General features: G+C 57.8%; 1 protein-coding gene across 1 annotated transcript; it reads right to left on the bottom strand.

Annotated features, from left to right (window-relative positions):
* Nucleotides 1–11,494: 11,494 nt before the first annotated feature.
* IHH (Indian hedgehog signaling molecule) lies at nt 11,495–22,472 on the bottom strand. Its single transcript, XM_027678824.1, has 3 exons — nt 21,827–22,472; nt 16,337–16,598; nt 11,495–13,266 (listed from the first exon to the last, which is right to left on the bottom strand). Exons 1-3 carry the CDS (start codon nt 22,127–22,129, stop codon nt 12,605–12,607), a joined length of 1,227 nt encoding a protein of 408 aa, XP_027534625.1. The 5' UTR covers nt 22,130–22,472; the 3' UTR covers nt 11,495–12,604.
* Nucleotides 22,473–24,474: the final 2,002 nt, after the last annotated feature.

The raw sequence follows: 24,474 nt of genomic DNA, 5'->3' as shown, positions 1-24,474 counted from the left end.
ACTTCTCTTCCCTACACCCATACAACCTGCTGATTTCCCTGCACACACCTCACCCTGTTGCAGGGAGCTTCAAAGCTCCCAAGTGTGTAACAACTTCCTCCTTCCATTGCCTGAGTCTAGCCTCAAACAACTTCACTGGGAGGTCCAAAATCCTTATGTGCGAACAGACACACAACAGCTCTTTTCCAGATGTCTTTCTGGGAGAGAGGAGGGCAGAAATCAGCCACACGGACAGTCTAGAGCTGGATTTTCTGAGAAGGGGATTTGAGGTGGATGTCACCCCACAGTAACACCCCCAATTTGGACAGAAGGTACTGAAGGTGGAACAGTGTTCCTTTTCACCTCAACTCAGCTGCGCCTGCTCCTCTACCCTCTCTGCCATCAGGGAGGTTGTAGGGACCCCCCTCCTTCCTCCCGCCCAGTTCATCCCTCTCCACTTGCCCAGGACAGAAACCAATGTCCCTGCCAAGCAAAAGGAGACCAAGCCCTTTCTCTCTCTCCCCCACTGCGAATAGCCAGCACTATCAAGCATCAGGCATGGACAGGACAAGATTTGGGGAGGAATGAAGCAGACTGACTCCCAAGCACAGGGGAAAACTGCAAGAAGTATCCAGGGAACAGAGATCACAGTGGAAGTAGAACAACTCTTCACTGTAGGTCAGTAGCCTGCACTGGTGACAGTGACAAGGGGGAAGCCATCGTTTCCTTATCTGAGCCCCCAGGACCTGACTCTGAGGATTGCAATGGCTTGTTAGCTCTGCACAGGGAACATACCTTGAGATCCAGGGCAAAGACCGGGGCACAACAGAGAAATCACCATCTTGGTGACAACCATGGGGTAACAGGCATGTAGCAAGTCCAGGAGAGCCCAGGTAACCCCTGCCAAGCCCTGAGACTGTTTGTGGCTGTACCCACTGTATCTTGAATGAAGGGTCTGGATCACAGCCTTACTGTCCTCATGGAAGTCCCCTGCATTACCCAAGGAGGCTTTCCAAAGACAAGCAACTCCCTCAAGGATCAGCAGCCCATCCTGGGGTGATGCAAGTACAACCAACAAAGCTGCAGCCTTTGAATTGCACAAGCAAGAAATCTTTGCTGACACAGCCAGAAAACCTGAGTGGAAATAAAGAAAAATCCCAATAAAGAAATGTAGGACAATGATGGAAGGAATTCCGTCCTCCAAGTGAAGACACTTGGACTAGACACTGGAACCCTGCAAGAGGGTTGTCCAGGACTGGAGCAGGTGGCACGCAGCCCATGCCATGCAGGGCAGAGTCCAGGGTTGTGAACAGGAGAGCCGGGCTGGGTGGTGGACAGCAGAAGGGGCAGGATGCAAGGCAGTGATAGATGCCAGGGTGCTGATGAGTTCACAGTCTTCACGGTCATTAATCAGATCAGAGCTGGATTAAGGTGTCCAAGGTCTGATTAGCTTCATTTCCCGCCTCAGGAAGGAGGGAACTCTCTTCACCATCCATCAGATCCTCTGGTGACAGCTCACCTGTTTGCTAACTAGATCTGAGGACTGTAGTAAGTGAACACGACTATGGCCTGGCCCCTCACCTCTGCCCAGCATCCTTCCTTCATAGGAAGGTCTAAGGCAACCTTGAACATCAGCCACGGGTGGCAGACCCCAAGATACCAGCCAGAGATACAGATCATTCCCCCAGCCTGAGGGTTCAGAGCACTATGGAGAGAAGCTGTTCTAAGAAACAACCCCAGTTCAGGATGAGGTGGAGTTTAAGGCAGGATGTTTCCAGTCAGCACCATATTTCTCCCAGTTCCACCACAGCTCACCCTGTGCTGTTAGCCCATGGCCTCCTCTGCTCACCCCATGGTAGCAGAGCCCTCCCAAGGTCTGTGTGACTGGCCAGTGCACGCTACCTTGCTGCTGTGGAAGATCTTGGGCACATCCAGGACAGATCTTCTGAGCCCTGTATGCAGCTAGATGGACCGGCTCAAAGCCCTGAACCAGTCAGGGTGCTTTTCTCATCTCCTCGTCCTTTACTGGCTCAAGCCCATCCTGTCAACATCTCCATTTGTCTCCTGCCTGATGCACCTCATGTTCAGTGTGCTCTAAAGATGCCTCCACTTTTAACCACTCAGACTATTCAGTCCAACAAGCACAGACCAGCAACAGGTCCTTGCTGCCCAGAGAGCAGCAAGGTTCCCCAGCTCCCTCACCTCTCTGGGGGGACCCTGATCATAGCATCCCTTGCTGGGCAATGGGCAGCACTGTGAGTGTTCACACAGCCTAGAGCTTCCTGGGAGTCTTTAATTTGCCCAGGTATTTTGGGGGGATTTTCTGGATTTTGTGGGCATTCAGAGCTCAGTCTTCCTTCAGACACCTGAAAGCAGCAGTCACAGCAGCATCCATGCAGGTACACGTAAGCCCTGCAAAGCCTTTTATTGCTGATGGGAAGGTGCCTGTATAGACAACTGGAGCCCTTTGCTGTGTCCATATCCTCATATGTATTGTCTCCATCGAGACTCCCATCCATGTGAGGTCAAACAGCAGGAGTAAAATTAGAAGAGCAAACACTCACATGGCCACCAAAGACACCCTGCACATAAGTTTTCAGCAGCTTTAGAGCCCTGCAACACTACTTACAGCACTTCACATACTTCCCCAATCTGTCGCCAGCAGTATCTGAGCCCTCAAAAACAAGCCATGGGGGTCACAAGTAGTATTTGGGAGCACAGTTCAGTTTTACAGCCTCACTACTTCCTCGGTATCACCTTGGGAAGCAACGTAATGTCCCTCAGCAAACCAAACTGCCCCAAGATCAAAGCCAAGGGTGCCGAGGAAAATCCATACCCTAATAAAAAAATTCCCGGCTGGGACCAGACTTCCATTTTCCCAGAATTGAATCTTCCTTCCAGATATCAGATATGACATGACCCATGCTGAGGTGTCTTGATTTTCACCTGACCTCTCATTTTGGCCATTCCTAGAGGCACAATTTAGTACCAGGTCCTTCTGGTGGCTTTGGGTCACCCCCTGCTTTGAGTCAATAGAAGTTACCTTTGACACAGAGACTGTGCAGGAACCAGTGCATAGCCTGTTACAGAGAGGTGACAGGCACCCTAATTTCTACCCAGGCCAGTTAAGCTTTTAAGCCTTGAAAGATCTCCCCGTCCCCAGGATGGCTGTACCCATTTTCTAAGCATTAACTACTCACAGTCCCCAGAGCTTTCCATGTTTAGAAATTACTTCTCTGTAAGAAACCTGCAGTGCAACAACCTTGTTTAAAGCATGTCTGAGGAAACCGAGATCTTGCTGCTGTGGCCCTGGTGCCTCAGATCATCTTGCACCACTCCAAAGTCTGTAGCCAGCTAGTGGAGAAATACAGCCTGGAGGCACCGTGGATGCTGGAGACACAGGATACAAGCCTGTTCACAAGTGTTTTCCCAGCTCTTTGCCCATGAGAGGGGCTGTAGAAGCATCCCTCTCTTATCCCAGAGCAGGCTGAGTCCCTGGTAAGGAGTGCTGGGTATTAGAGCTGCTGCTCTACTCCAGTTTGGGCTGTCCCAGGTTTTGCGGGAGCCCTGACTATTGCCCATGGGAGGATGTTGCCCTTTCCCTGCCCCTCACAGCCAGGCCGTCCACTATCTCTGGAGTCTGGGAAGCCACAGGAGGCTGGTGGGGAAAGTAAATAAACTGCCAGCCCAGTGATGATTTGTGGATAAATGAACAGTTGAAGTCACCTGTGCATGGTCTGCGGCTGTAAACCAAACAGATAATGGGTCTTAATCAGCCCTGTAGCAATGGGAGCTGAGCCCAGCCTGTGTCAGACCTGGCACAGCCAGCCCTGAGGTCCCAGGTTGCTTGGTGGCTGTGCCCTCTACAGAAACATTGGCAGAGGCATCCACACAGAGCAGCTGTCTGCAAAAATGCTCATAGGGGCTCCTCATCTGTCTTTAGAGGACTCCCCCTGCTCTGATGGTGACAGCAGACAAGTCAATGAAGCAACCTCCCTGCCTGCTTCCAGGGTGCTGTGCTCAGTCACTGCCATGCTGTGTCCCTGCCTGCATCCCTTCTTACATGGGTCGGCCTGCTCCTGCCCACTGTGGAGACTTCTGAGCCAGCCACAGGCTCTTGAGACCTTCTTTATCCTGGCACATCAGCTGCTTGTCCAACAGGCAGGGATCTGTCCTGGAAGGCAGAAATCCCATGCCCCCTTCTCACCTTACCCAACTGTCACCCTTCCCTCTGTGTGGAGCCCTGGGTACCTGCCCCCAGTGAAGGGGTTAACAGGCAAAGCAAACATGGCTCAGTCCCTCCCAGACAGCCTCCTGCAGGGATTTCTGGGCAGCTGTTTATTTAGCCAAGCAATTCCTCAAATAAGCAGCCTCATCTCTGATGGGACATGGCAAGGCTGAGCAGAAAAATGTGTTAACAGCTCCCACCCTGGAGCAGGGGGATAGTAAACCAGCATGGGAAGACTGGCAGGGAAGGGAGGGTGCCTGCCTGGCAGAAACAGCCAGGGCAGCTCTGGCATATCACACCAGATCTCAGCACACTGCTGAGGGCTGGGGTACCAGCATCATGTAGGATCAGCCGTAGTAGGGCTGCAGTGGACAGGCAAGGGATGCCCTAAGGCTCCCTTCTGTTAGCTGTTGTCTTCCTGGGATTCAGCGATGTACTGCAGAGGTGCTCAGGTGTGGAGACAGAGGGCTTGTTGCCTTGTAAACTGGAGGAACAGAGACACCCAGTCACTGAGATCTATTTCTCAGAAGAACTCAGGGTATGACTGCTTCATTTCCAGTCCTGTTAGTCCCTGACCACTCTGAAATACCTGATCCTGAAACACCATGAGCCCACAGGACCCACACAGAGATCTCCTTCATCCTACTGACCCCAAATGAGGGAGCACCTTGGCTCATCATCAGTATCTGTCCTGTCCTTACCCCAGGCGTTGGCTTTTGTGGAGAGAGGCTAAACAGCCAGCATCTCCTATAGCTCAGCACAGGAGTCATCCAGGAAAGCAGGGAAGTGACTGAATGCACACCATCGCTCCTGCTGCTTCCTCATGCCCCCACTCCCCCAGCCCTTGCCCAGCACCCCACTCCAGCACATTGTGTCCTGTGCCACACATCTCTGGCACAGCCAGGCTCGCCTTCCCCCTGGCACCGCTATCGCTGGGCACACAGGGGGATTCCCCAGTCCTGCTTTTCTCTGTCAACTCCAGGACCTTCTGTTTTGGCTTTACTGGGTCTTGTCCCAAGGCCAGAGTTTCTCCCTGTGAGGAAATAGAGTGAGATCTGGGCTCTGGGGGTGAAAGGGTGGGACACACACTCCACCCCAGCAACACAGCCTCACCTCTTCCCTGGTAATGGCCTTTCCATGGAGTCAGCTCCTAACCTGCTCCCGGGGTGACAGGATAAATCAGCTGCTCCTCCCAAGACCTTGGGCTCTAATTAATGTCCGCTCATTACCAAGATAACAGCTATTTATTACCCTGTCTCCCTGGCTGCTGATTAACCCTTTCCCAAGGTGGGGGCAGGGGGTAGTGATGCCATGGGACAGGAATGGTGGGAGCCGGTGACGTCTCTGCAGTGAGACCCAGGGACACTTCAGTAAGGGGAGGGGCAGATGAAGGGACAGGCAAGCAGGACTGCAGAAGAGTGAGCCTGAGTGAGGAATGGATGGGACAAGGTGAAGTATCTTTTCCTGGTAGTATGGTAAGGGCTTGCTGGATTAAAGCCTTGAAGGAGCTACCAAGACTCGGGGGCTCCCTCTGGATTGTCACCATCTCAACTAGCACATCCCTGTGCCTCAGTGTCCCCAAGTGTCCCTGCCCCAGCCCATGGGGGATAGTGTGGCAATGTGGCTGAGACCTAGAGCTCAGCACAGAACCCCTGCACAACTTTGGTCCTCAGCCCCTAGTCTGAGAAGGTGCCACACAGACCTGCAGCTCATGGGAAGTCACCAGCGTGTCCCTGTCTCCAGAGGCAAAAGCAGCCCCAGCTCCATCTCCCCAGGCACTGTCTACACTATAGAGCAGTGGGGTATGATGATCTGCCCCGGGGAAGAGAAAGCCTTTGACACGCCCTTGACCTGGGCCTGTGTACGGAGGGCAGGAGTGAGGGGTCTGTGGTGGGTACAGTGCCCCCGCCCGGCAGTCCAGCACCAGGCTGGGGGGGCTAATGCTCTGTGTACATCAATCACGCTGCTCGGCGGCTCCCTATTAGCGGGAGCAGCGGCTGGTTAATCAGGCTGAGGGCTTCGGCTCGTTAAGCTGACACCTCTGTTGCGAGAGTGAGACATGGGGGCACGCAAGGTGCCACTTATTTATTTTCTTCTTTCCCAGGGAATATATTAAACAAATTAAATTCCTGGAGTGTTAGGTCAGCACAACCAGCTCTGCGCCTGTCCCAGCTCTACCTAGCTCAGCCGTGGGGAGGGGACTGTGCTCCCCAGCCTGCACCAAACCACGCACTGCTGCAGGGCCCTGGCCCCGCCATGCCTCCCCAGCCCCTTGCAGGAAGACACAGCCCCCCTAATTCCCCTATTTCCCTTCCTGGGCTGTGCTCCAATCGCAACTGCTTGGCAGTGCTGAGGATGGTTAGGAGGGCAGATCTTGCAGGAAATGCAGTCCATGATTTCATATGGAAAGACCCTCAGGAACCTGCCTGCTATCCATGAATGTGCTTCCTTGGCACTGCAGGGAGTGGAGCTGTGGGGCAGCCCTGGGTGCTTCCACCATTGACCCTTCCTCTTTGCACTTCTTGTACTGGGGACATCTGGGCTAGTGGCAGGTTGACACTTCAAGGTTCCTCTGAAAGAGGAAGAGCTAGGAGAGAGTGCATTTGTTCTCTGTAAAACAAGTCTCCATCACAGGATTCCAGGAGCTAGGTGTTTTAAAAAATCACTGGGCATCCCAAGAACAGCTTTATGCCACGAGCATTAACATCACTGGTGTTGACCTTAAATCATACAAAGTCATGAGAACAAGGGCCTTTGCTGAAGCGTTCCTCTGCACCGGACTCTTTGCCTACTTCAGAATCAGTCACTCCTTCAAAACCGTACTGTCCCTCATCAAATTCCCTGAGGGCTGGAATGCCATTTCCTTGTTGCTGGGCTGCTCTGCTCCATCTCAGCACTGGCTGAGTTTCAGCCCTGCTCTGGGTCTAGTTAGGTGACAGGCATGGATGGATAACTTGCAACAAATTAGTCATTAGTCCCTGGAGTTGTTTGTTTATTGACCATTTACAACTCTCCCCTCCATCACCACTTGTTCTCTCCCTGTTCTTCCAGCAAAGTCAATGGCATGTCCTGCTCCACTGTCCCACTCCATCCCATCTTGTCTTCCCCATCCCTTCCACCAGTCCCTTCTACCTAACCTCAGTCCTTCAAGTGCCTCTTCATTTCAGGAATGGACCTACCTTTGCTGGTGGAAGAGTGACTCCCTGGAGGTTAGTGAAGAATTAGAAATAATTTAATTTACCTCCCTGATCGGGCGCTTTGATGAGCTGAAAGGCCCCTTGTCAGGAAGCGCATCCATCTTCCTCCAGCCTTACATCAAGTTTCATTCACTAATTAGAAACTCCTGCCCCAGAGCATGCTGCCCCCACCCCAGCCACCCCTTTCTCTCCACTAGCACCATTATGAAAATAAATCGTTCCATTAGCTGCATTGTTGTGGCTGTGGGGCCCAGCGCTGGGAGTTATTAGAGCAGGAGGGAGGGCGTTGGATTAAGACGAATGATTTATTAAGGAAAAGGACCCTGATTAGATTCTTACTCATTCCCTGCGTGTGGATGCATACTCATACACCCCCCATCCTGACTCTCCCCGGGGCACCACACAGCCAGTGTCAGTCAGTGCTGGATGGCTGTGGGGTTTCTCCTGGGTGTATCCTGCTGGCTGCTCTTGTGGTGCTGGGAGCCCCACATCTCATACTGGGATAGTATATGAGGTAATGACTGATGCCTCGTGCCAGGCCCCCTGCATGGTCCCCAGCTGCCTCTACCTGCCCCTCACTTGTTTGGAAGGTGGGGGGACTACTGGCATCATGCCCAGCTCTGCCTACCCTGCAGTGGGGACCCACAGTGGGTGCTGAGTGGGTCCTGATGACTGAGGAGGGGGTATGGGAAGGGAAAGGTGGGCTTTGGTGTGTTAGCTCTGTACCCCACATTGTGGGAGAGGGAGCTAAGGGTGCTCCTCCAGCAGGAGGGCCAACAGGGCTCACCCTGGATGGGGGGAGATGTCAGCCCACTCCGTGGGTCCAGGGTGCTCTCTGCACCGGGGAGATGTGGGGTGGGTATGGCTGCAGAGATGGGCACTGCCACGGGGTGCCCATGTCCTTCCATCTTCACAGTGTCTGTGCTGTCACGATGGGCCATGTACATGTCCCCCTGACTCTCCCTGGAGGGAACAGAGATCAGGGACACAGGGACACCTGGGTGCTCCTGGGATATAAAGGATATAGAGTGGAAAGGGAGTAATTTGGGGGACTGGATGGTGATTCTGGGAGCTGGTAGGTGTTCAGGTTCAACTGGTGAGATCATGGGCAGGTGTCTGTCCAGGGGATAAAGGTATGTGCAGGGGATGGATGCGTGTGTCTGTTTGTCCAGGGTGTCCACACAGGCACAGCTGGCTGTGCTTGACTCCCAGAGGCTAAAACACCTTCATCCCTGCCCACGAGGAGCTGCCACACAGAGGCAGAGGGGCTCTGCAGCACCTGCAATGTGGGGATGTCCCCAGCATTGTCCCCGCATGGGTGCCACAGTTGACAGAGGGGCAGGAGCTGGGGGGCTCAGGGCAGAGGGGCAGTATGTGGGGGAGGAGTTTGCTCTGCAGGATGGGTTCCAGAGCACACACTACGCGCCTTCCTGGGGCTTCTGTGGGCTACCATTGGTACACCACCCACAGCAAAGCTGCAGAGAGCAGGGTCCTGCCCCTGCTCCTGGAGCAGCAGCACTCCAAAAAGCCATTAAGTTTAATTACGCTAACGCAAGTGAGAGTGGGAAGGAAACTGGTACCAGCTCCCTCTGCGGACACCTGCTGGCGGGCAGCGGGCAGGGCTGAGCAGCTTCTTCTGGGCTTTTGGGGGAGCAGCTATGGGTTGGTCTGGCCTCACCGGAAGAAGGATCCCTGCAACCTGCTGTACTGATGCCCGCAGGTACAAATATTTTGGGGTGACCCCCCACCTCCCATCACCATCACTGCCCAGGCCATGGGGACCTGGTTGGACCCAGAGCTCAGGGACATTGGAGACATACCACTGCCATGCCCGGAGGGGCAGGTTTGGCCTTGAAGACCCACAGGATCCCACTCCGCTCTCTCCCTGCCTGTGCTACCCAAAACTGCCACAAACAGGGGATGCATTTGGGGCGCTCTGGTCCTGCTCTCCAAGCCCCAGTGCCCCCCTGCCGCTCCTTTGCCGGGATCCCGGCGCTTAGCATGCCAGCCTGGAGCTGGGAGTGGGTTTGGCTTGTGCTGCCACAGCAGAAGGCCGTGGGGTGAGGGACAGACGGGAGAGGCGGGGACGGGGACCATGTTCCCCCTTGTTAACAGCGCCGGACGCTGTAACCTTTTCAAGGCTCTGAATAGAGGGCGGTACCTCTCTTCTCCTGAATTAGAGGCCCGAGGGGTGTTGAAGATGGTTTAACATGCTCAGACAGGGTTGGAGAGATGGGAAGGGGGGACATGCTACCCCAGATGGGAGCATGTGGGGGGTTTCTCCTGGGCCACATGCCCTTCCTCTCTATCCCGCCCACCATTCACATGGTAATGAGGACAAATTGATGGAGAGACATCCATTGTGGGACTCTCCAGCCCGGCCCTTCTGCCGGCCACCCACCAGCATCCCCATCCATCACTGCCCAGCTGGGATGGTTGATGGTGCTGGGACCTGCCCAGAACTGGCACGCTGGGAGATGGGCCTGCTTCAGGTGCCCATGGGCAGTGGGGCAGCCCCCAGGCTGTCCTGGCTCTCCTGGGGCTGACTGACAAGAGAGGGGAGGACATCCAGGCAAGGAAGAGACCCCAATATCTCGTCTATCAGCTGGACATCATTTTGCCCTCAACATCCTCACCATGGGGGGTTATGGGGCTATGGGGGAGTTAATGGAGTCTCAGAAAGACTGCAGAATCTTACTTAAGGGTGTCCCACTCTTTCTCTCACTGCCCTGGGGCCAGCTGAGAGCCAGGAGCTTTTCCTGCCCCACTTTTCCTGCCTCCACCCCAAAGGAGCCCCCATATACCCTGCAGCATCCTCCTAATGCGGCAGAGTTCTTCTGACATGCTCACTGATACCCTAAAAACCTGGGCCTGGAGATGATTGCCCCACACCACCACCAGGCCCCTCAAAGAGCATATCCTCTCCCTATGAATCCTCTGCCTCCAGCTCCCCCTGTCTGCGATGACAACCTGATTGAAATTTCACTCCATAAAGCGCCTCTCAAAAGCCTGACCCTGTGGCCCCCACGGGGACCAATTTGTCCTTCTCTGTAATAAGAACCTAATTAAATTAGCTAAGCCGCCTCGCAGTGCCCTTAAATTAGCCATGGTGATGAGGGCCCTCACTGACAGCCTGCTGTGGAATTGCTTAGCACTTGCCATGCTGTGGGGTCCAGGGAGAGCCCTGGGGGCACCCCGCTCCCAGCCCCACCCAAGATACCAAGGCAGGGCAGCTTGGAGATGGGGCAGGGGATGCACAGAAGGGTGTGTGGGTGGGATAGGTATGGGGATGCACTGTGGGGTGCTGGCTGGTGGTCTTCCCTTCTGCTGGCATGGAGATGTGGTAGAGGGGCGAGAGGGCTGGCAGAGGGTGAAGGGACAGTCAGCAGTGACTAGCACTAGTGACATTGGAAACCCTGTCTACAAGGTATGGGGTCCATCTTCTCTGGTAGGACTGGGTTGGTGGGTGTAGTGTTGATAGGAATGGTGGGGAAAGGTGTCCCAGCATGGACAGGTGCTAGGGTGATGGGTCCAAAGTGGGATGGAGAGGTGTCCTGGTAGTCCTGCATTGGCCATACCTATTACATCCTACCCCTCTTGCCCTAGTTTCCAGGTGGCCTCAATAACAGTTTGGTCCCATGTACCCTGGGTCAAACCCACAGCCTCCAGCTATGATGGGTGCATTAAGCATCCCCGATCTCTGCCTGCCCTCTCCACACCAGAGCTCAGAGTTCCCGCCTGGGAGATGATGGATTTATTGGGCCGTGTCCCTAACGAGGAAAGGTACATCCAGTGAAGAGACAAAAACACACCTGCTGTTGGCCATGCTCGCACTTCCTCACTTCATCTTGGACAACAATCACCAAAAAAGCTGTGCTTTAAAATAATCTTTAAATAATTTCTGCTTTTTGTTTAAAAAAAAAAATTACCCCCCCAACCAAACAGCTTTCCCCCCACCACTCCCATCTCAGCCTGCATGCACCCACGCTGCCTCTATGGTACATACAAAGAGCAGATAAATAAATAAAGACGCGTGATGCTGCAGGGGGAATGTGGGTCAGAACCCCCCTCAGCCCTCTCACCTCTGCTAATGTGGAGCTAGGGGAGGCTGAGGCTCCAGCTAGGATTTGGAGGGGGGGAACTGTGGCCACAGCTCTGACTCCCTGCAGGTCCCAGGAGTGGGTGAGCAGCAATGAGTTACCCTGAGGCTTTGGGGTACTGGTGAGTTGTGGAGGTCAGGCCAGGCAGGGTCTGAAGCTTGAGGAGTTTTTTTAGCTTTGCAGTGGGACAGGCTTTTGGGCTAAGCCAGCTCAGGGCAGGATGCTGGGAAGGCAAGGGAGGGACCGCTTTCTTCCCTGCCGCTTTCTTTACCCAGGCTCCAGCAGACTGGGGCTGCAGCCCTTGCTCTCCCCACCCCTACTCCTACTAGTGTGTGCCCATATCTGGGTGACACTTGTACCCTCCTACCCATGTGCTTGCCTCCACAGCCCCCTTTTTGCAGCCAGAGCCCTCCATGCTGTCACAGCAGCCCCATGGGCATGACCAGCTGGGTGGCTACAGTGCTCGCTTTGCGAAGAGCTTGACATCCCATTCCTCAGTCTATCACTTCAGTGGCACTTGTGTCACCAAGACAGAGCTCTCACACCAGAGCTGTCCCAGTACCTGGACCACCGTCTTCCCATCTACCATGTCCCAGAGGTGGAAACAGCATTGCCTGCCCTCCCACCCAAGTTGCCTAGCTAAGGGGCCCAAGACCCCTCTCCCAAAGCCTCCCCACTGGATGCAGACAGTCTGGGAGTCCTGGAGGAGCAGCCACGTCTCTCTCCTCTTCCAGTCCCCACTCCTTGATCAGACCTCCATCATTAGCTAATTCAGCCCATGCACACACACATCTCATACACACACACGCACACACACATAGCAGCATGTGGATCCAGCTGGGGCATCCCCCTGTCCCAAGGGAAGCCCTTCATGCCTCCCCCTGCCCCCAGGAGCAGGAGGGGAGGGGGAGTTGGGCATGGAGTAGGCAAGCTGGGAAGCCTCAGTGCCCCCTGACCAGGAGGTGGCTGTACCCCAAGCAGGCAGGGCTGGAGGCAGCTCCCCATGGGCACCCAGGTTTGGGAGGGGATGCTGGCCCCCCGTGAGTCACCCTGCAGCCACCACCTCCACCAGCAGTGCTGGCCGCAGCTGTGGTGCACCCTCAGCTCTCTGCCCGGGGTACCCCCAGTGGGTGGAAGCTGTCAGGGGGCAGGAGCAGCCTGCCCAGGCGGTAGAGCAGCCCTGAGTACCAGTGCACACCGTCCCCCTGTGCCCCTGGCCACCCCACCAGGCTGTGGTAGAGCCGGAGTGGCCAGAAGGCCAGCTGCGCCAGCTGTTGTTCCTGCACCAGGGCGAAGCAGGAGGCCACCACACCGTCCACCACCAGTGTCCCATGGCGTGTCAGCGGGGCATAGGCTCCCACGTCCCTCCGGTCCCGCACCCCCACCACTTTGGCAGGCTGCAAGCTGCCTCCCCCTGCTGCCACCAGCACGAAATGTCCAGGGCGCACAAGGCTGGCAAAGATGGGGCGGAAGTGGGAGGTGGGTGCTGAAGCGTTCTCCGCCACAAAGAGCAGGTGGGTGGGCGTCAGGACCAGGCGCCGGGGTGGCTCCTGCGTCTCGATGACATTGAAGGTGGTGAGGGCATGGGGCTCCTTGTCCAGGAAAGCCAAGAAGTCACTGTAGGTGGGCCTGCCCGCCCCGTCCATTGCCAGCACTCGCTGGCCCGGCCGCAGTGCCCACAGTGGCGTCTGGGCACCGTCCTCCAGCGTTGCCAGTGCCCTCCCAGGAAAGCAGCCCCCCGTCTTCGCAGCGGCCGAGTGCTCTGCGCAGGGAGAGAGAGGACAGGAGGGTTACCCATTAGCCAGACCCTCGGCATCACCCTTCCACAAGGCATGGACACCTTCCCAGGCTGCCCAGCTTTGCCCACCCAGGGATAACCCTGTCCTGGCATCACAAATGTAAGTGTGTCCCTTACACACCCCCAGCCACCAATCCAGCCCCCCTAGGCACCTAGTCCCCAGCCATCATGTCACTTGAGGTGACACTTGGGGGCTCCAGCATGGTACCAGGGCATTGGGTCTGCTCTAAAGAGTCAGGTCCCAAAACCAACCTTGCAGGGGGAGCGGGACACAACCACAGCTCCAAATGTGCAAGACAGTCAGTGCTAGGGGGCACCTGAAGCTTGAAAAAGCAGTGGCAGAGCCCTGAGCAGTGGCAGGCTGAGGACCAAAGTGCCTGGTCTCAGTCTGCATACCCACAGCACCTCTGTTCCTTGCAGTGCTGGTCCTGAGTACCACCTGGGAGGCTGCTACAAGGAACAGTGCAGGATGCAGTGTCCTTCCCCAGCACTGCAGCACCACTCCACTCCATGCTGCAGCCCTGCTCCTTCTACCACCTGCTCAACCCTGCACCACTTACGCCAGCCAACCCCTGTTCTCTAGATTGCAGGGAGTTGTCACAACCTGCGGCCATTATCAGGCAAAAGTCACCAGCCTCCTGGGCAGGGCTTCCCTGCCACAGCATAAAGGACCCAAACTCTCTGGGGCTTGTCTTCTGGGATGGTGGCACAGAGGTCCTACCCTTCCCCAGATGAAAAGATGCAGCAAGTCACCAAGTGTCACAAGGGGCCCATCCTGGCACTTAGCAGGGTAACCCTGGCTTCCCAAGAAATGATGATTATCTACCCCAGCTGCCCTGTTCCCTCAAGTCCCAGCAACCCCCATCTTAGTGTCTATATTATGCCCTCCCACCATCTGTCAGTGACATCTCACCTTAAGGTCCTGCTCTAGTCCCGCGCAGTTCCATCCTTGAGTTCTAAGCCCTTCTCAGGACCCTCTCCCAACACCCTCATCTAATCCCTGAGTGTTCCGGCCCCAATGGCACTGCCCCCATCACTCCCCAGCTTTGGGCAGAGCCACATCCCAGCCCCCAGGCCCATGAAGAGAGGCATCCATCTCTGGGACAGAATCCTTTTATTGCTCAGATGAGGTGCAGTGTCTGCCTTGTCCTTGCCCTGGAAGGCCAGGTCCCAAATCCTGCACCCTGCATCCCGTGCCAGGCAGCAGAACTGTGGGGAGGGGTTGCAGAAGGGTGAGAGGGGCATCTGGCAGAAGCGGAGGGCATAGGTGCTGGGCATGGAGGGATATGCGGGTGCAGAGGAGGACCCAAGGAGACACAATACAATACAACAGGTCGTATGGCCATCCATACAAAAATAAAAGCCATTTACTAAGAGGCAGGGGCAGCCCGGCTGCCCCTCTGTACACAGTTCTAGGGGGATCAGGGTGTGTACCCCACAACCTCCTTGGGTTCCCCAGGCCTTGGGGATAAACATGGGAGACCCAGAGCTCTGAGGAGCTGCTGCAGAGCGAGGGGAATATGACCAGCCTCTAGAAGCCCTTCAGGGCCTCAGGGCCTCAGTCTGCTGCTTGGGTCATGGCATCCCTCTTTGGTTGGTCCAGGGAGACATCCCAGGGTTCAAGAGCCTCTGTCCTTCTCCAGGGGCACAGCCACACTCCTCTGGCCAGCCCCAAGGCTCTGGGGTCATTGTCCTTGCTTCAGAGCCTGGCCCCACTCCTCTGGTCAGCCCCATAGGGTGCCACGGGGCACGGGAGCCCTGGTCCTTCGCCCACGTTTTGTCCCTCTTCTTCGGGGGCGCATCACTCCCTCTCCACGGCGCGGTCGCCCCACTTCCATCGCCGGCTGGCGTTGTGCCCGTCCTGGCATCAGCACGGGGGAGCGGGTCAGCGCGGGGGGCCAGGCTGGCGTCTGGGGGTGTCGAGCCGCTGGCCGCGGGCTAGGGCAGTAGGATAGGCAGAGTGCGGTGGGAGCCGAGCCCGGAGACAAGAGGCGCGGAGCAGCATCGGCGCACCAGCCCCGGCACCGCCGCGGTACGGCGTGTGGCACACGGGAACGCGGGCACGGGTGTGGGCGTCCATGTGCTGGCACAGCCCTCTGTGCCTGCGTGTGCGAGGGCTCCGCGTGCCGGCACGGCTCTGCGGCACGGAGGGGTGTGCATGCAGCCGCCGAGGCTGCCTCCGTGTCCACGCAAGCCCACGCACAGGCAGAGACCTCCCCAGCTTGTCGCGACACGGGTAGTAGCACGGCCCCCTCTCGGCGGTGGCCGGTGCCGTGCGCGGGGCGCTGCTGCCCTCTGCAGCCCGCAGCCAGCGAGGCCGCTCCGCGAGCGCAGCATCCCGGGCAGGGCTGCTTCTGCCCGGGCTGGGGGGACCTTGCACCCTACGCAATCCCCTCCTGGCCACGGGCAGCTGAGAGCAGCTCCCTCCTTGCCCCTCATGCACCGCACGGAGGGAAGCAAACGCCACCAGCGACGATAGCGCCCCTCACAGCACCACCCAGCTCTGCTCCCCTCCGCAGATGGTGCTGCACAGTGAAAAGCTAATCTCAGGGCACTCTGGCCCGTTCCTGTCCGGGTGTCTCTGACCCCATCCCTGGCTAGGCAAGGCTGGACAGATGCTGCTGTGACAGCAGAAGCTCGAGAGCAGGTAGCAGTGGAGGAGGGCAGGGCTGAATAAGGCTGAGCATGGGCACTAAGGGACTGCAAGGGCAGAGGCATGGAGACAGATGCGATGGGCAGACTGGGCAGACAAGCTGGGGGAGAAGGGGATGTGGGCTGAGAAAAGGAGGGGAGTAGAGAGAGTGGGTCAGGATATAGGTCTATGGGAGCCAGATGGGGAATTTGCCCCATGGCACTGCTGGCCACAGGTGTGTGACTCACTCCCCACCTGACTGTCTGCCCTAGATAGGGAAATCAGGTTGCAAGAGCCAGCACCCCCTGCAGGAGCACCTCACCCAGCCAGCCAAGATCCCCAGGCATGCTGCAAGAGGGGGTCTGACCCCCGGCCCTGCTCACTGCCCCCTACCCGTCTTACCTGACTTGACAGAGCAGTGGATGTGTGCTTTGGACTCGTAGTAGACCCAGTCAAAGCCAGCCTCCACAGCCAGGCGAGCCAGCATGCCGTACTTGTTGCGGTCCCTGTCTGAGGTTGTGATGTCCACAGCTCGGCCCTCGTAATGCAGCGACTCCTCTGAGTGGTGCCCATCTTCATCCCAGCCCTCCGTCACCCTCAGCTTCACCCCCGGCCACTGATTCATGACAGAGATGGCCAGGGAGTTCAAGCGGTCTTTGCAGCGCTGCAGGGCAGAGGGACAGAGTCAGTAAAAGCTTTTTGGAGGGAGGGGTTAGCTGCCTGGTTGGCAGGTTGTATCCCACCATGCTTCCATTAAGCCTCTCTGGGCCCTCAGGCTGGGGCTGGTCCAGCAGAGTAAGATCTGAGAACATGAGGTGCCTTGTCTATCCCATGCCCTCCAGACTCCCTGCAGTGCCTGATACCACCGTTTGGCAGAGAGGTGTGCACCACACCAGGGGTTCCCATCTGGGAAAGGAGGAGGATGCAGGAGCTTCAGTCCTGTTGCCTCCTGGCTGGAAAGATGGCCTAGGGTCCCTAGCACTATCCCCAGGCACAAATGAAACAACTTGCCCAGTCCTCAGAACAGCTCTGCTTGGTATGACTCCTCAAGTACTGAGTAACAAGGACACAGCACTGGGCAGCCTCACAGCTTCGTCCTCTGCTCACATGGGAAGTGCCATAACTGCTCAAGAGCTCTGTTGTGCTGGAGTAGAAAGGATGTGGAGTGAAGCCCCCTTCACCTCTGCCCACCACAAGAGGAGTGAAAAGCCTGGGCTGAGGAACAGTAGCAGATCTTAAAAGCACCAGACCTGGTGCTCAGAGAGGCCACACAAGCAAGGTAAATGCCCTGCCTCATCCCCCTGTCGTGATGCTCCCCAGCAAGCAGAGGGATGCCAGTCTCAAATGCCTGTGCTGCAGTCCTCCCAGCCTCATTCTGCACTGCCCCACATCCCCCAGCTGCACCTGAAGGTCAGGAAGGGTCCAAAACTCTGGCTGCTTGACTTGCATAAGTACAGCCCCCACTTCTGGTCCCTTGTCCTGCTGCTAAAGGGATGGAGGAGACATAGGAAAAGTGTAGGAAAAGCAATATGGGAGCTTCTACAGAAACCCAGCTGAACAGACTAGGGCTGTGCAGCCTGGAAAGGAGATGCTGTGAGGTCCTGAAGAGTCCCATAAAATCAAGGCAAAGGACAGAGCATTCATTATCATGCACAAGGCCAGTTCTGGGAAGCATTAAACGAAATGACTGGACAGCAGCTTAAAAAAGAGCCACACCTGGGGACATTTTTGCATGATGCCCAGCTCAGTACTGGGACTCCCCACCATGGTATGTCATGGGTCATTGAGACAGCCACAGCAAGTGTGAGCTAGAGCTTTAAAACTTGATGCAGGCTACATCCCTGGGCTCAAAAATGGCCCAGCACTGCTTCTGCAGGGAGCTGCACTCCCAAAAATGTAGGGAGTGCCTATCCCCAAGCACCTGTTCTCATCCCAGGAAGGTGGGTGCTGCTGCTCTTGGGGAAACCTGTTTGCACTTGGCAGGGTCTGGGCCCTGGGAAGGGCAGTGCCAGGCAGGCCTTTGCCCCACATGAGATCTGCCGTCATCCCACAGCTCCCTGGGTGTGGGGAGATAAGCCAGGAAGGTGCTGGACAAACAGTTTGCTAGGTGAGGGGAGGAGGAAGAGGGAGAGAGTGACTTTTGTCCCCATCCAGCACCACCGTGGTGCCACTTGGCACATGGCACAAGCTGCTCCCAAAGCCCCCACCCTCACCGAGACCCCGCAGTAAGGGGGTTCAGCACTGGAGGCAATGCAATGCCCCCCTGCATCCTCCAGCCATCACTCAGGCATCCCCTTGCCTCTCCCGTGCCAGCACCCCGCTCTGGGCACCCCTCCTGCCCTCACTGCCAACCCTTCCGGACGGGGCACTCTGCCCTCACAGAAACACGGAGACCCTCCAAGCCTTTTCCCCTAAGCAGGGATAGCGTCAGGTAGAGCCCCGGAGCACCCTGTCCCCGGCTCTGCCAGTGCCACTGGTGGCCAGCAGGTGTCAGAGCGCGGGCAGGGACCGGCAGGGACGAGCAGGGAGCAAGAACCAATGGACAAGGACCAGGCAGGCACAGGCAGGTCGGGGAGGGAGCAGGTACTAACGGGTGGGGAACAGGCACGGGTTGGCAGGGCAGCAGTGGACAAGGAAGGGCCATCGATGGGTAGGGAAGAAGCAACTATGAGAAGGGACCAGGCAGGGATGAGCAAAAATAAGTAGGGAGCAATCATTGATAGGCAAGGGTGAGCAGGTGGGGATGGGCAGGGAGCAGGCACAGGAGGCAGAGAGAAAACAACAAAGGATGAGGATGTACAGGGATGGGCAAGGAGCAGGCAGCAATGGTCAAGGAGCAGGCATGGGCAGCTAGAAGCAAGTAGGGATGGGCACTGCCTACGCAGAAGCTCTGCTGCCGGCATAGATGGGTAGGCAGGGACCAAGAAACCCATAAGCATGGACCATCCACAGGGTCTGTGTTTGATGGTGGCTGCAGGGAGGACACAGCTTGTCCCTGTAGTGGTGCAGATGACCGGGCACTGCCAGGTCACATGTAGAATGGAGCCCCATATGACCACGCTGAGCTGGTGGTTCTGCTGTCCCATACATATCATGGTGAAGACCCTGGGGATGTTGGGCTGGGCTGAGCAGAGAAGTTCTACCCATGGTCCAACCTTTGGATCTCCCTTCTCGAGTTCAGACTGGGGACAGAACTGTGTCCTGTGGGGCAAGCCAAACCTCTTTTGAGAAGGCAGCAGGTCTGGAAGGAACAGCAGAGCTCCAAGATGGGGCACAGCCAGAAGGGACCTCAGGATCATCTCAGGGGAGGTATGCAGGACACTCAGGTGTGACCACAGTCTCAGCAGAAGTGTTGTGAATGGAGTGTGCTTGGTCACAGCTTCCCCCATGTCCGGAGCCTGGCCAGGAGAAGAGGGGTCCTACTAGCATCTCCTCCTCAAGTGAGGTTTCTCCCAAAGGAAGCCAAAAGTCCTATTCCAAGGTCTCCATGAGAAAGTCTTCACCACTGCAAGGTCTGGTACCATGGTCCCCATGTCAGTTGGACAAACAGTGGCTGCAAGGAGTGATGGTTGGGGTAGGGAGAGGCTTAGGGTTGGGACTCCATGGGGGCAGGGGACCCAAGACATTCCTGGGCCAGGCTGCTGGGGAGAGGTGAGGCATGCTCTGCCTCCAGCCTTATCTCAGCACCTCCGAGTGGGACCAGCGAGAGCAAACACACTGGAATTCTTGAGGAAGATGAAACGATAAAGGAAAGGCAGGCAGAGAGCAGCACTACCCACTCCTCTAAGCAGGCGGCATCTTCCGGCTGCCTGGGACACCCAGACCCTTGGACTTGGGGAAAGAAAACAGGTTTGAAGTGAGTCAACAGCAGTAAAAGCCAGTGCACTGGGGGAAGGGACAAGGAGTTGGGTCAATGGCCTTTCCCAACCCATAGCAACACAGGACATGGTGCCAGAGCCAGAGTTCCCATGTCTGGGGGTATGTCCCACAGTCAGGGGCCATAGAACAAGCCCAAAGGGCTGTGGGAATGGCAGCAAGCTACTAGAAATCATGCTGCCTCCATAGCAAGGGGAACAAGTCCCTGCAGAGCTGCCCAAGGCACAGTGGTACCCATCTGGGCATGGATGTGTGGTGGCCAGGGACCCTGCTGAAATAAGAACCCTCATTTGGGCATTCCAAGAAGACCAAGGAGCTTCCAGGTACTCTGCCAACAATGTAGCAGTAGAGTGGGAAATGTTAGGCTGGTAGGTGGCACATGGAACTCTCCCTCTCCCAGGGGCACCGAGGGGCACTGGCTGGGTTAGAGCAGGGGGTGGGAGCACTCTCGGGACAACAGAGCCAAAAGCACTCTCCTACCTCCAACTCAAGCAATATGATGTCACCTACTTCCCCATGCACGGACCAGAGGAGCTCACTGCTTCCTCAAGTATCCTGAAAGCTGTTCCCCAGAGTAGGCAGATTCCAGCCTAAACCTAGGGCTCCAGTCACCAGCAACCACAACTTGTGCAACTCCCCAGTCTTGGTGATGCCTTGCAGGGGATCCTCTGCTACAGTCCCCAGCCTGAGAACCACCCTGGACCGTGGTCCCTGCCCTAAGGGACCTGCTTCCAGGACATACAGAGTTGCAGAGATGTCAAGCCAGCACGCAAGCAGCTTCTCCTCCCAATGTTATCAACACCTCAGTCAGAAACTCCAGTCAGAGCCTTTCTCAGTGCCTGCCATCACATCCACCCACGCTCATCCACCAGCCCCTGACTGGGGAGGGCAGTGGTCAGAGGGGCAGCACCAGCTCCCCCCCACTTTCGCCAAGAGCTCACTCGGGCTGTAACCCAGTGCTGAAGCTGGTGGCCAGGTTTCTTAGCAAGGCCGTGCGGCTCCTTATCTGCATTCCTGAAACCCTCAGGCATTCTCTTGGCAATATTAAAACATGGAGTAACCTTCGTCCAGCATCACCCTCCCTTCTCTGCCGTCCTCTGTGTCATCCCCCCCCACCTCCTTCCCGCTGGCCCAGGGCACTTGTAAGCTGACTGTAGTAACAGGTTGTCCCCGTCCCTGAGCGCAGCAAATAGTCCCCATCGAGCACCTTCACCATCCCACCCAAGACATGCAGGAAGACAGGGCACTGCATCGGTGTCAGATTGAGGACAAGGTCAGCAAGAGCACTCCTGGAGCCTACTCTCCTCCCTGCCAACACACCAGGCTCTGCTCTGTCCCTCGGATCCAACAGGCAGGCTGCCTGCTCTGCCAGTGGGTAGGCAGAGCAGAGGGGCAAGGGCAGGATGGGTGCAGCGGGTCAGGGCGCTGCCCAACCAGGGAACAGCGTGGCACAGCTCTGCTGGATCGGGGGGATGTGGGAGGATGCTGCTGGATCTGGGGCAGTGTGGCATGGTTCAGGGGCACCAGGACAGGCTGATGCCAGTTTGGAGGGCAGGGTGCTGCTAGCTCGGGGGCCAGTGGGACATGGGTTAAGATGCACCATTGCAGGGTGCTGCTAGCTCGGGAGGCACAAGGGCACACCTCGGGGTGCAGCCAGACATGGGTGCCACAGGCTTCGAGGGGCAGTGGGGAAAGCTGCTGCCATCTGGGAGGACAGGGTGCTGCCGGCTCCGGGAGCAGGGTGCTGCCGTACCAGGGCGCAGCGTGCTGTCCGACGCGCACAGCGCAACCGAAGGGACAGAGCTTTGCAGCGCCCGGCGAAGGAAGATGCACTCGCTGCACCGCCGCCAGCCCGGGCCGGGCATCAGGATACCCAGGGCAGGACGGGGAAGCCGCAGCGCCGGGTGCTGCTGGTCGCACTGCCCCCGGATAGTGGGGAGTAGGGCGCTCCAGAGCAGCTCCGGTGCCCGCAGATGCCCGGCGCGGGGGTAGAAGCGGGCGGCGGTGGGGCCGTACCTGGGTCATAAGCCGGTCGGCGCCGGTATTCTCCTCGTCCTTGAAGATGATGTCGGGGTTATAGTTGGGCGTGAGCTCCTTGAAGCGCTCCGAGTTACGCGCGATCTTGCCCTCGTAGCGGCCGCTGGCCCCCAGCGTCTTCTCGGGGACGTTGGGGCTGAACTGCTTATAGGCGAGCGGGATGAGCTTGCGGGGCGGGCGGCGGCGGCTGCCCACCACCCTGCCCGGCCCGCAGCCGCGCACGGCCGGCGCCAGTAGCAGCGCGCACCCGCTCAGCAGCAGCAGCAGCCGTGCCGGCTTCATGGCGCGCCCGGCGGCCCCGGGGCGGCCCGGGGCACCGGCGGCTCCGAGGTCCCCGCTAGGCTCGGCCGTCGCTCCCGCCGCCCGCCCCGGGGCTCCCCATGCGGCGCGCAGCCGGCGGGCAGGTGCCGGTGCCGGCGACGGCGGGGCGCGGCGGCTGCCCGGCGCGGGTGCGCTCCGGCTGCCCGGTGCGGCGGGCTGGCGTCGGCCCGCTCTGAGCTGCTGTGGCTCGGCGGCGGCAATAAATAGCGAAGGGCCGTTTGTTTTGGCAGGCGAGCGGCCGCTTGCGGGGCGCGGGGCGCGGGGTTCGGCGCTGCCGGAGCCCTCCGCGGTTTGCGCCTCGGCGGTCAGCGCGGCGGGGCTGGAGCCGGAGCCGGAGCCGCCGCTGCCTCCGCTCCCCGGGCAGGAGTGAGAGGGGAAATTGAAGAGATCCGGGACCGGGAACCGCCAGGACCGCACCCTGCCCGTGTCCCAGCCTCCCAGAGCCCTCCCTCTCTCTCCTCCTCCCCGTGGAACCTGCCCCGGGCCGCCCGCAGCCTCCTCCCCCCTGCCGAGCCCCGCAGCCCACCCCGTCGGTAGTGCCCGCCGACACCTGCCCCCCGGGGCAGCCCCGCTGCCGCCCCGAGACTCGCCCGAGCCGCTGCACACCCTTCACCCCCCTTCGCGGTGCGACCCGCGGGGGCTCCCTCGCGGTGGAGTGGGCGCGGGGTGGCACCCCCGGGGCTCCGGCCCCCGCCGCGCCGCCTGCTCGCCAGGGGCCCGGGCCTGCGGGCGGGGATCAAACAGAGCAGGGAGGCAGCTGGTTGAAATTTAACCACAATATTCTCGCTCCCCATTGTTTCCAGGGAGGCCCGATATTTCCACAACAGGATTATGGCATCTGATTAACTAGCTGAGACAACAATGAGGGGCTGGGATGGGCTTCCCCTTCTAGCTGCCAAAAGGGGAAAGTAAATATAACACCCTGATTTCAGGAGCAAGGGTTTGCAGGGCCCCCCCGGTTCTCCCCCAGCCGTGTGCCGGGGAGGGGTCCTGCACAGCTCTGCTTGCACCCCCTCTGGCTCTCTAGGATCTTCCCAGGTGAGGCAGTGCCTTGGGATGCCCCCGTGCACACAACTCTCTCAGAGATGTCCCCTCGCCAGCTCTTCAGGGGGCACAGGGCACAGGTCACTCATAGGGATATGCAGTGACCAAGCTGGAATAGCCTGGCCAGACATCCAGCTCCGGCTGCAGGGCTTTGCTCATCTCAGCAGGACCAATCAACCTGGGCAAGAGGGATGCAGGCTGGGGATCCAGCAGCACCCACAGGCTTGGGATGCTGCTGTCCAGTGGCCCCAGTAGACCATTTCCTCTACAGGAGCTGCAGCAAAGTGCAGCTGGCCAGAGGTGTCTCCATCAGGTTTTCATACTCAGTAGCCATGTTCCAGCAGGTTTTCATACTGGTTTTCATACTAGGTACCCAAAACCAGTGCCCAGAGCCTCTGTGAATTCCTGCCACTGTGCAGGATGGTGGGGTGCAGATGTCCCACTGCTCCTGCACATGATGGAGCAAGAGTGTCTGGCCAGCAGCCTCAGGCCACCCCACTTCTACATCTCTTGAGCTGATCCTTTCAGTGGAGCATCCTAACGGCATTAGCAGAAAGAGCAGAGGAGACATACCACAGCACCATTCTCCATCCCTGCCTTTGGCTTCTAAGGGCTGCAGAAGGGACACAGCTCTTTGTACATCACTGGCACAGGAAAATCAGACCCTGTGGACCCTGGACTAGGTCCACAGGATCCTCCAGAGTTGTTTGTACTCCTAGCGAAAGGAATAAGCTCAGCTTCTCACTTTGCTCATCACCAGGGACTGTGGAGCAGGATCATCTGGGATAGCGCTGCATCTGGGGGCTGGGGCACTTCCCCAGGGAAAAGTTCCCCATTGGGTTGCCAACGACCCAAACCCAGACCTCCAAATAACCTCTGCAGCCTGCCAGCATGCAGCATGCATGTCACACACCTCCGTCCCCCTCCCAGCAGCTCCAGGCTCACAGCAAGCAGCCTAGCCCTGCCCTTGCTGGTAACAGCATTCATATCCCATGCAGATCCAGGGTGGAAGACTGGGAGTTGGGTTTGCCAGCAACTCCTACCCATGCAGGGGTCCTGGCATCCTGCATTGGTTCTGTCCAAGCAGTGACAGTGCCCTGTCACAGGGTGCAGACTTCATCACCTCTCCATGCAGCATTCCTAATGTCAGTCAGTGTCCCTGCCAGGCAAAGCCCATTGTTACATGGGGCCACTTGGGACAGGTGCCCCAGGCGCGACAGAGCAGTCAGAGCTGGATGTGTGGGGAGGTGGCTGCAGGCTGG

This window comes from Neopelma chrysocephalum, unplaced genomic scaffold, assembly GCF_003984885.1.
Source record: "Neopelma chrysocephalum unplaced genomic scaffold, ASM398488v2 Primary Assembly neopelma1_44, whole genome shotgun sequence".
Lineage (NCBI taxonomy): Eukaryota > Metazoa > Chordata > Aves > Passeriformes > Pipridae > Neopelma > Neopelma chrysocephalum.
This window is presented reverse-complemented; position numbering and strand designations above follow the sequence as displayed.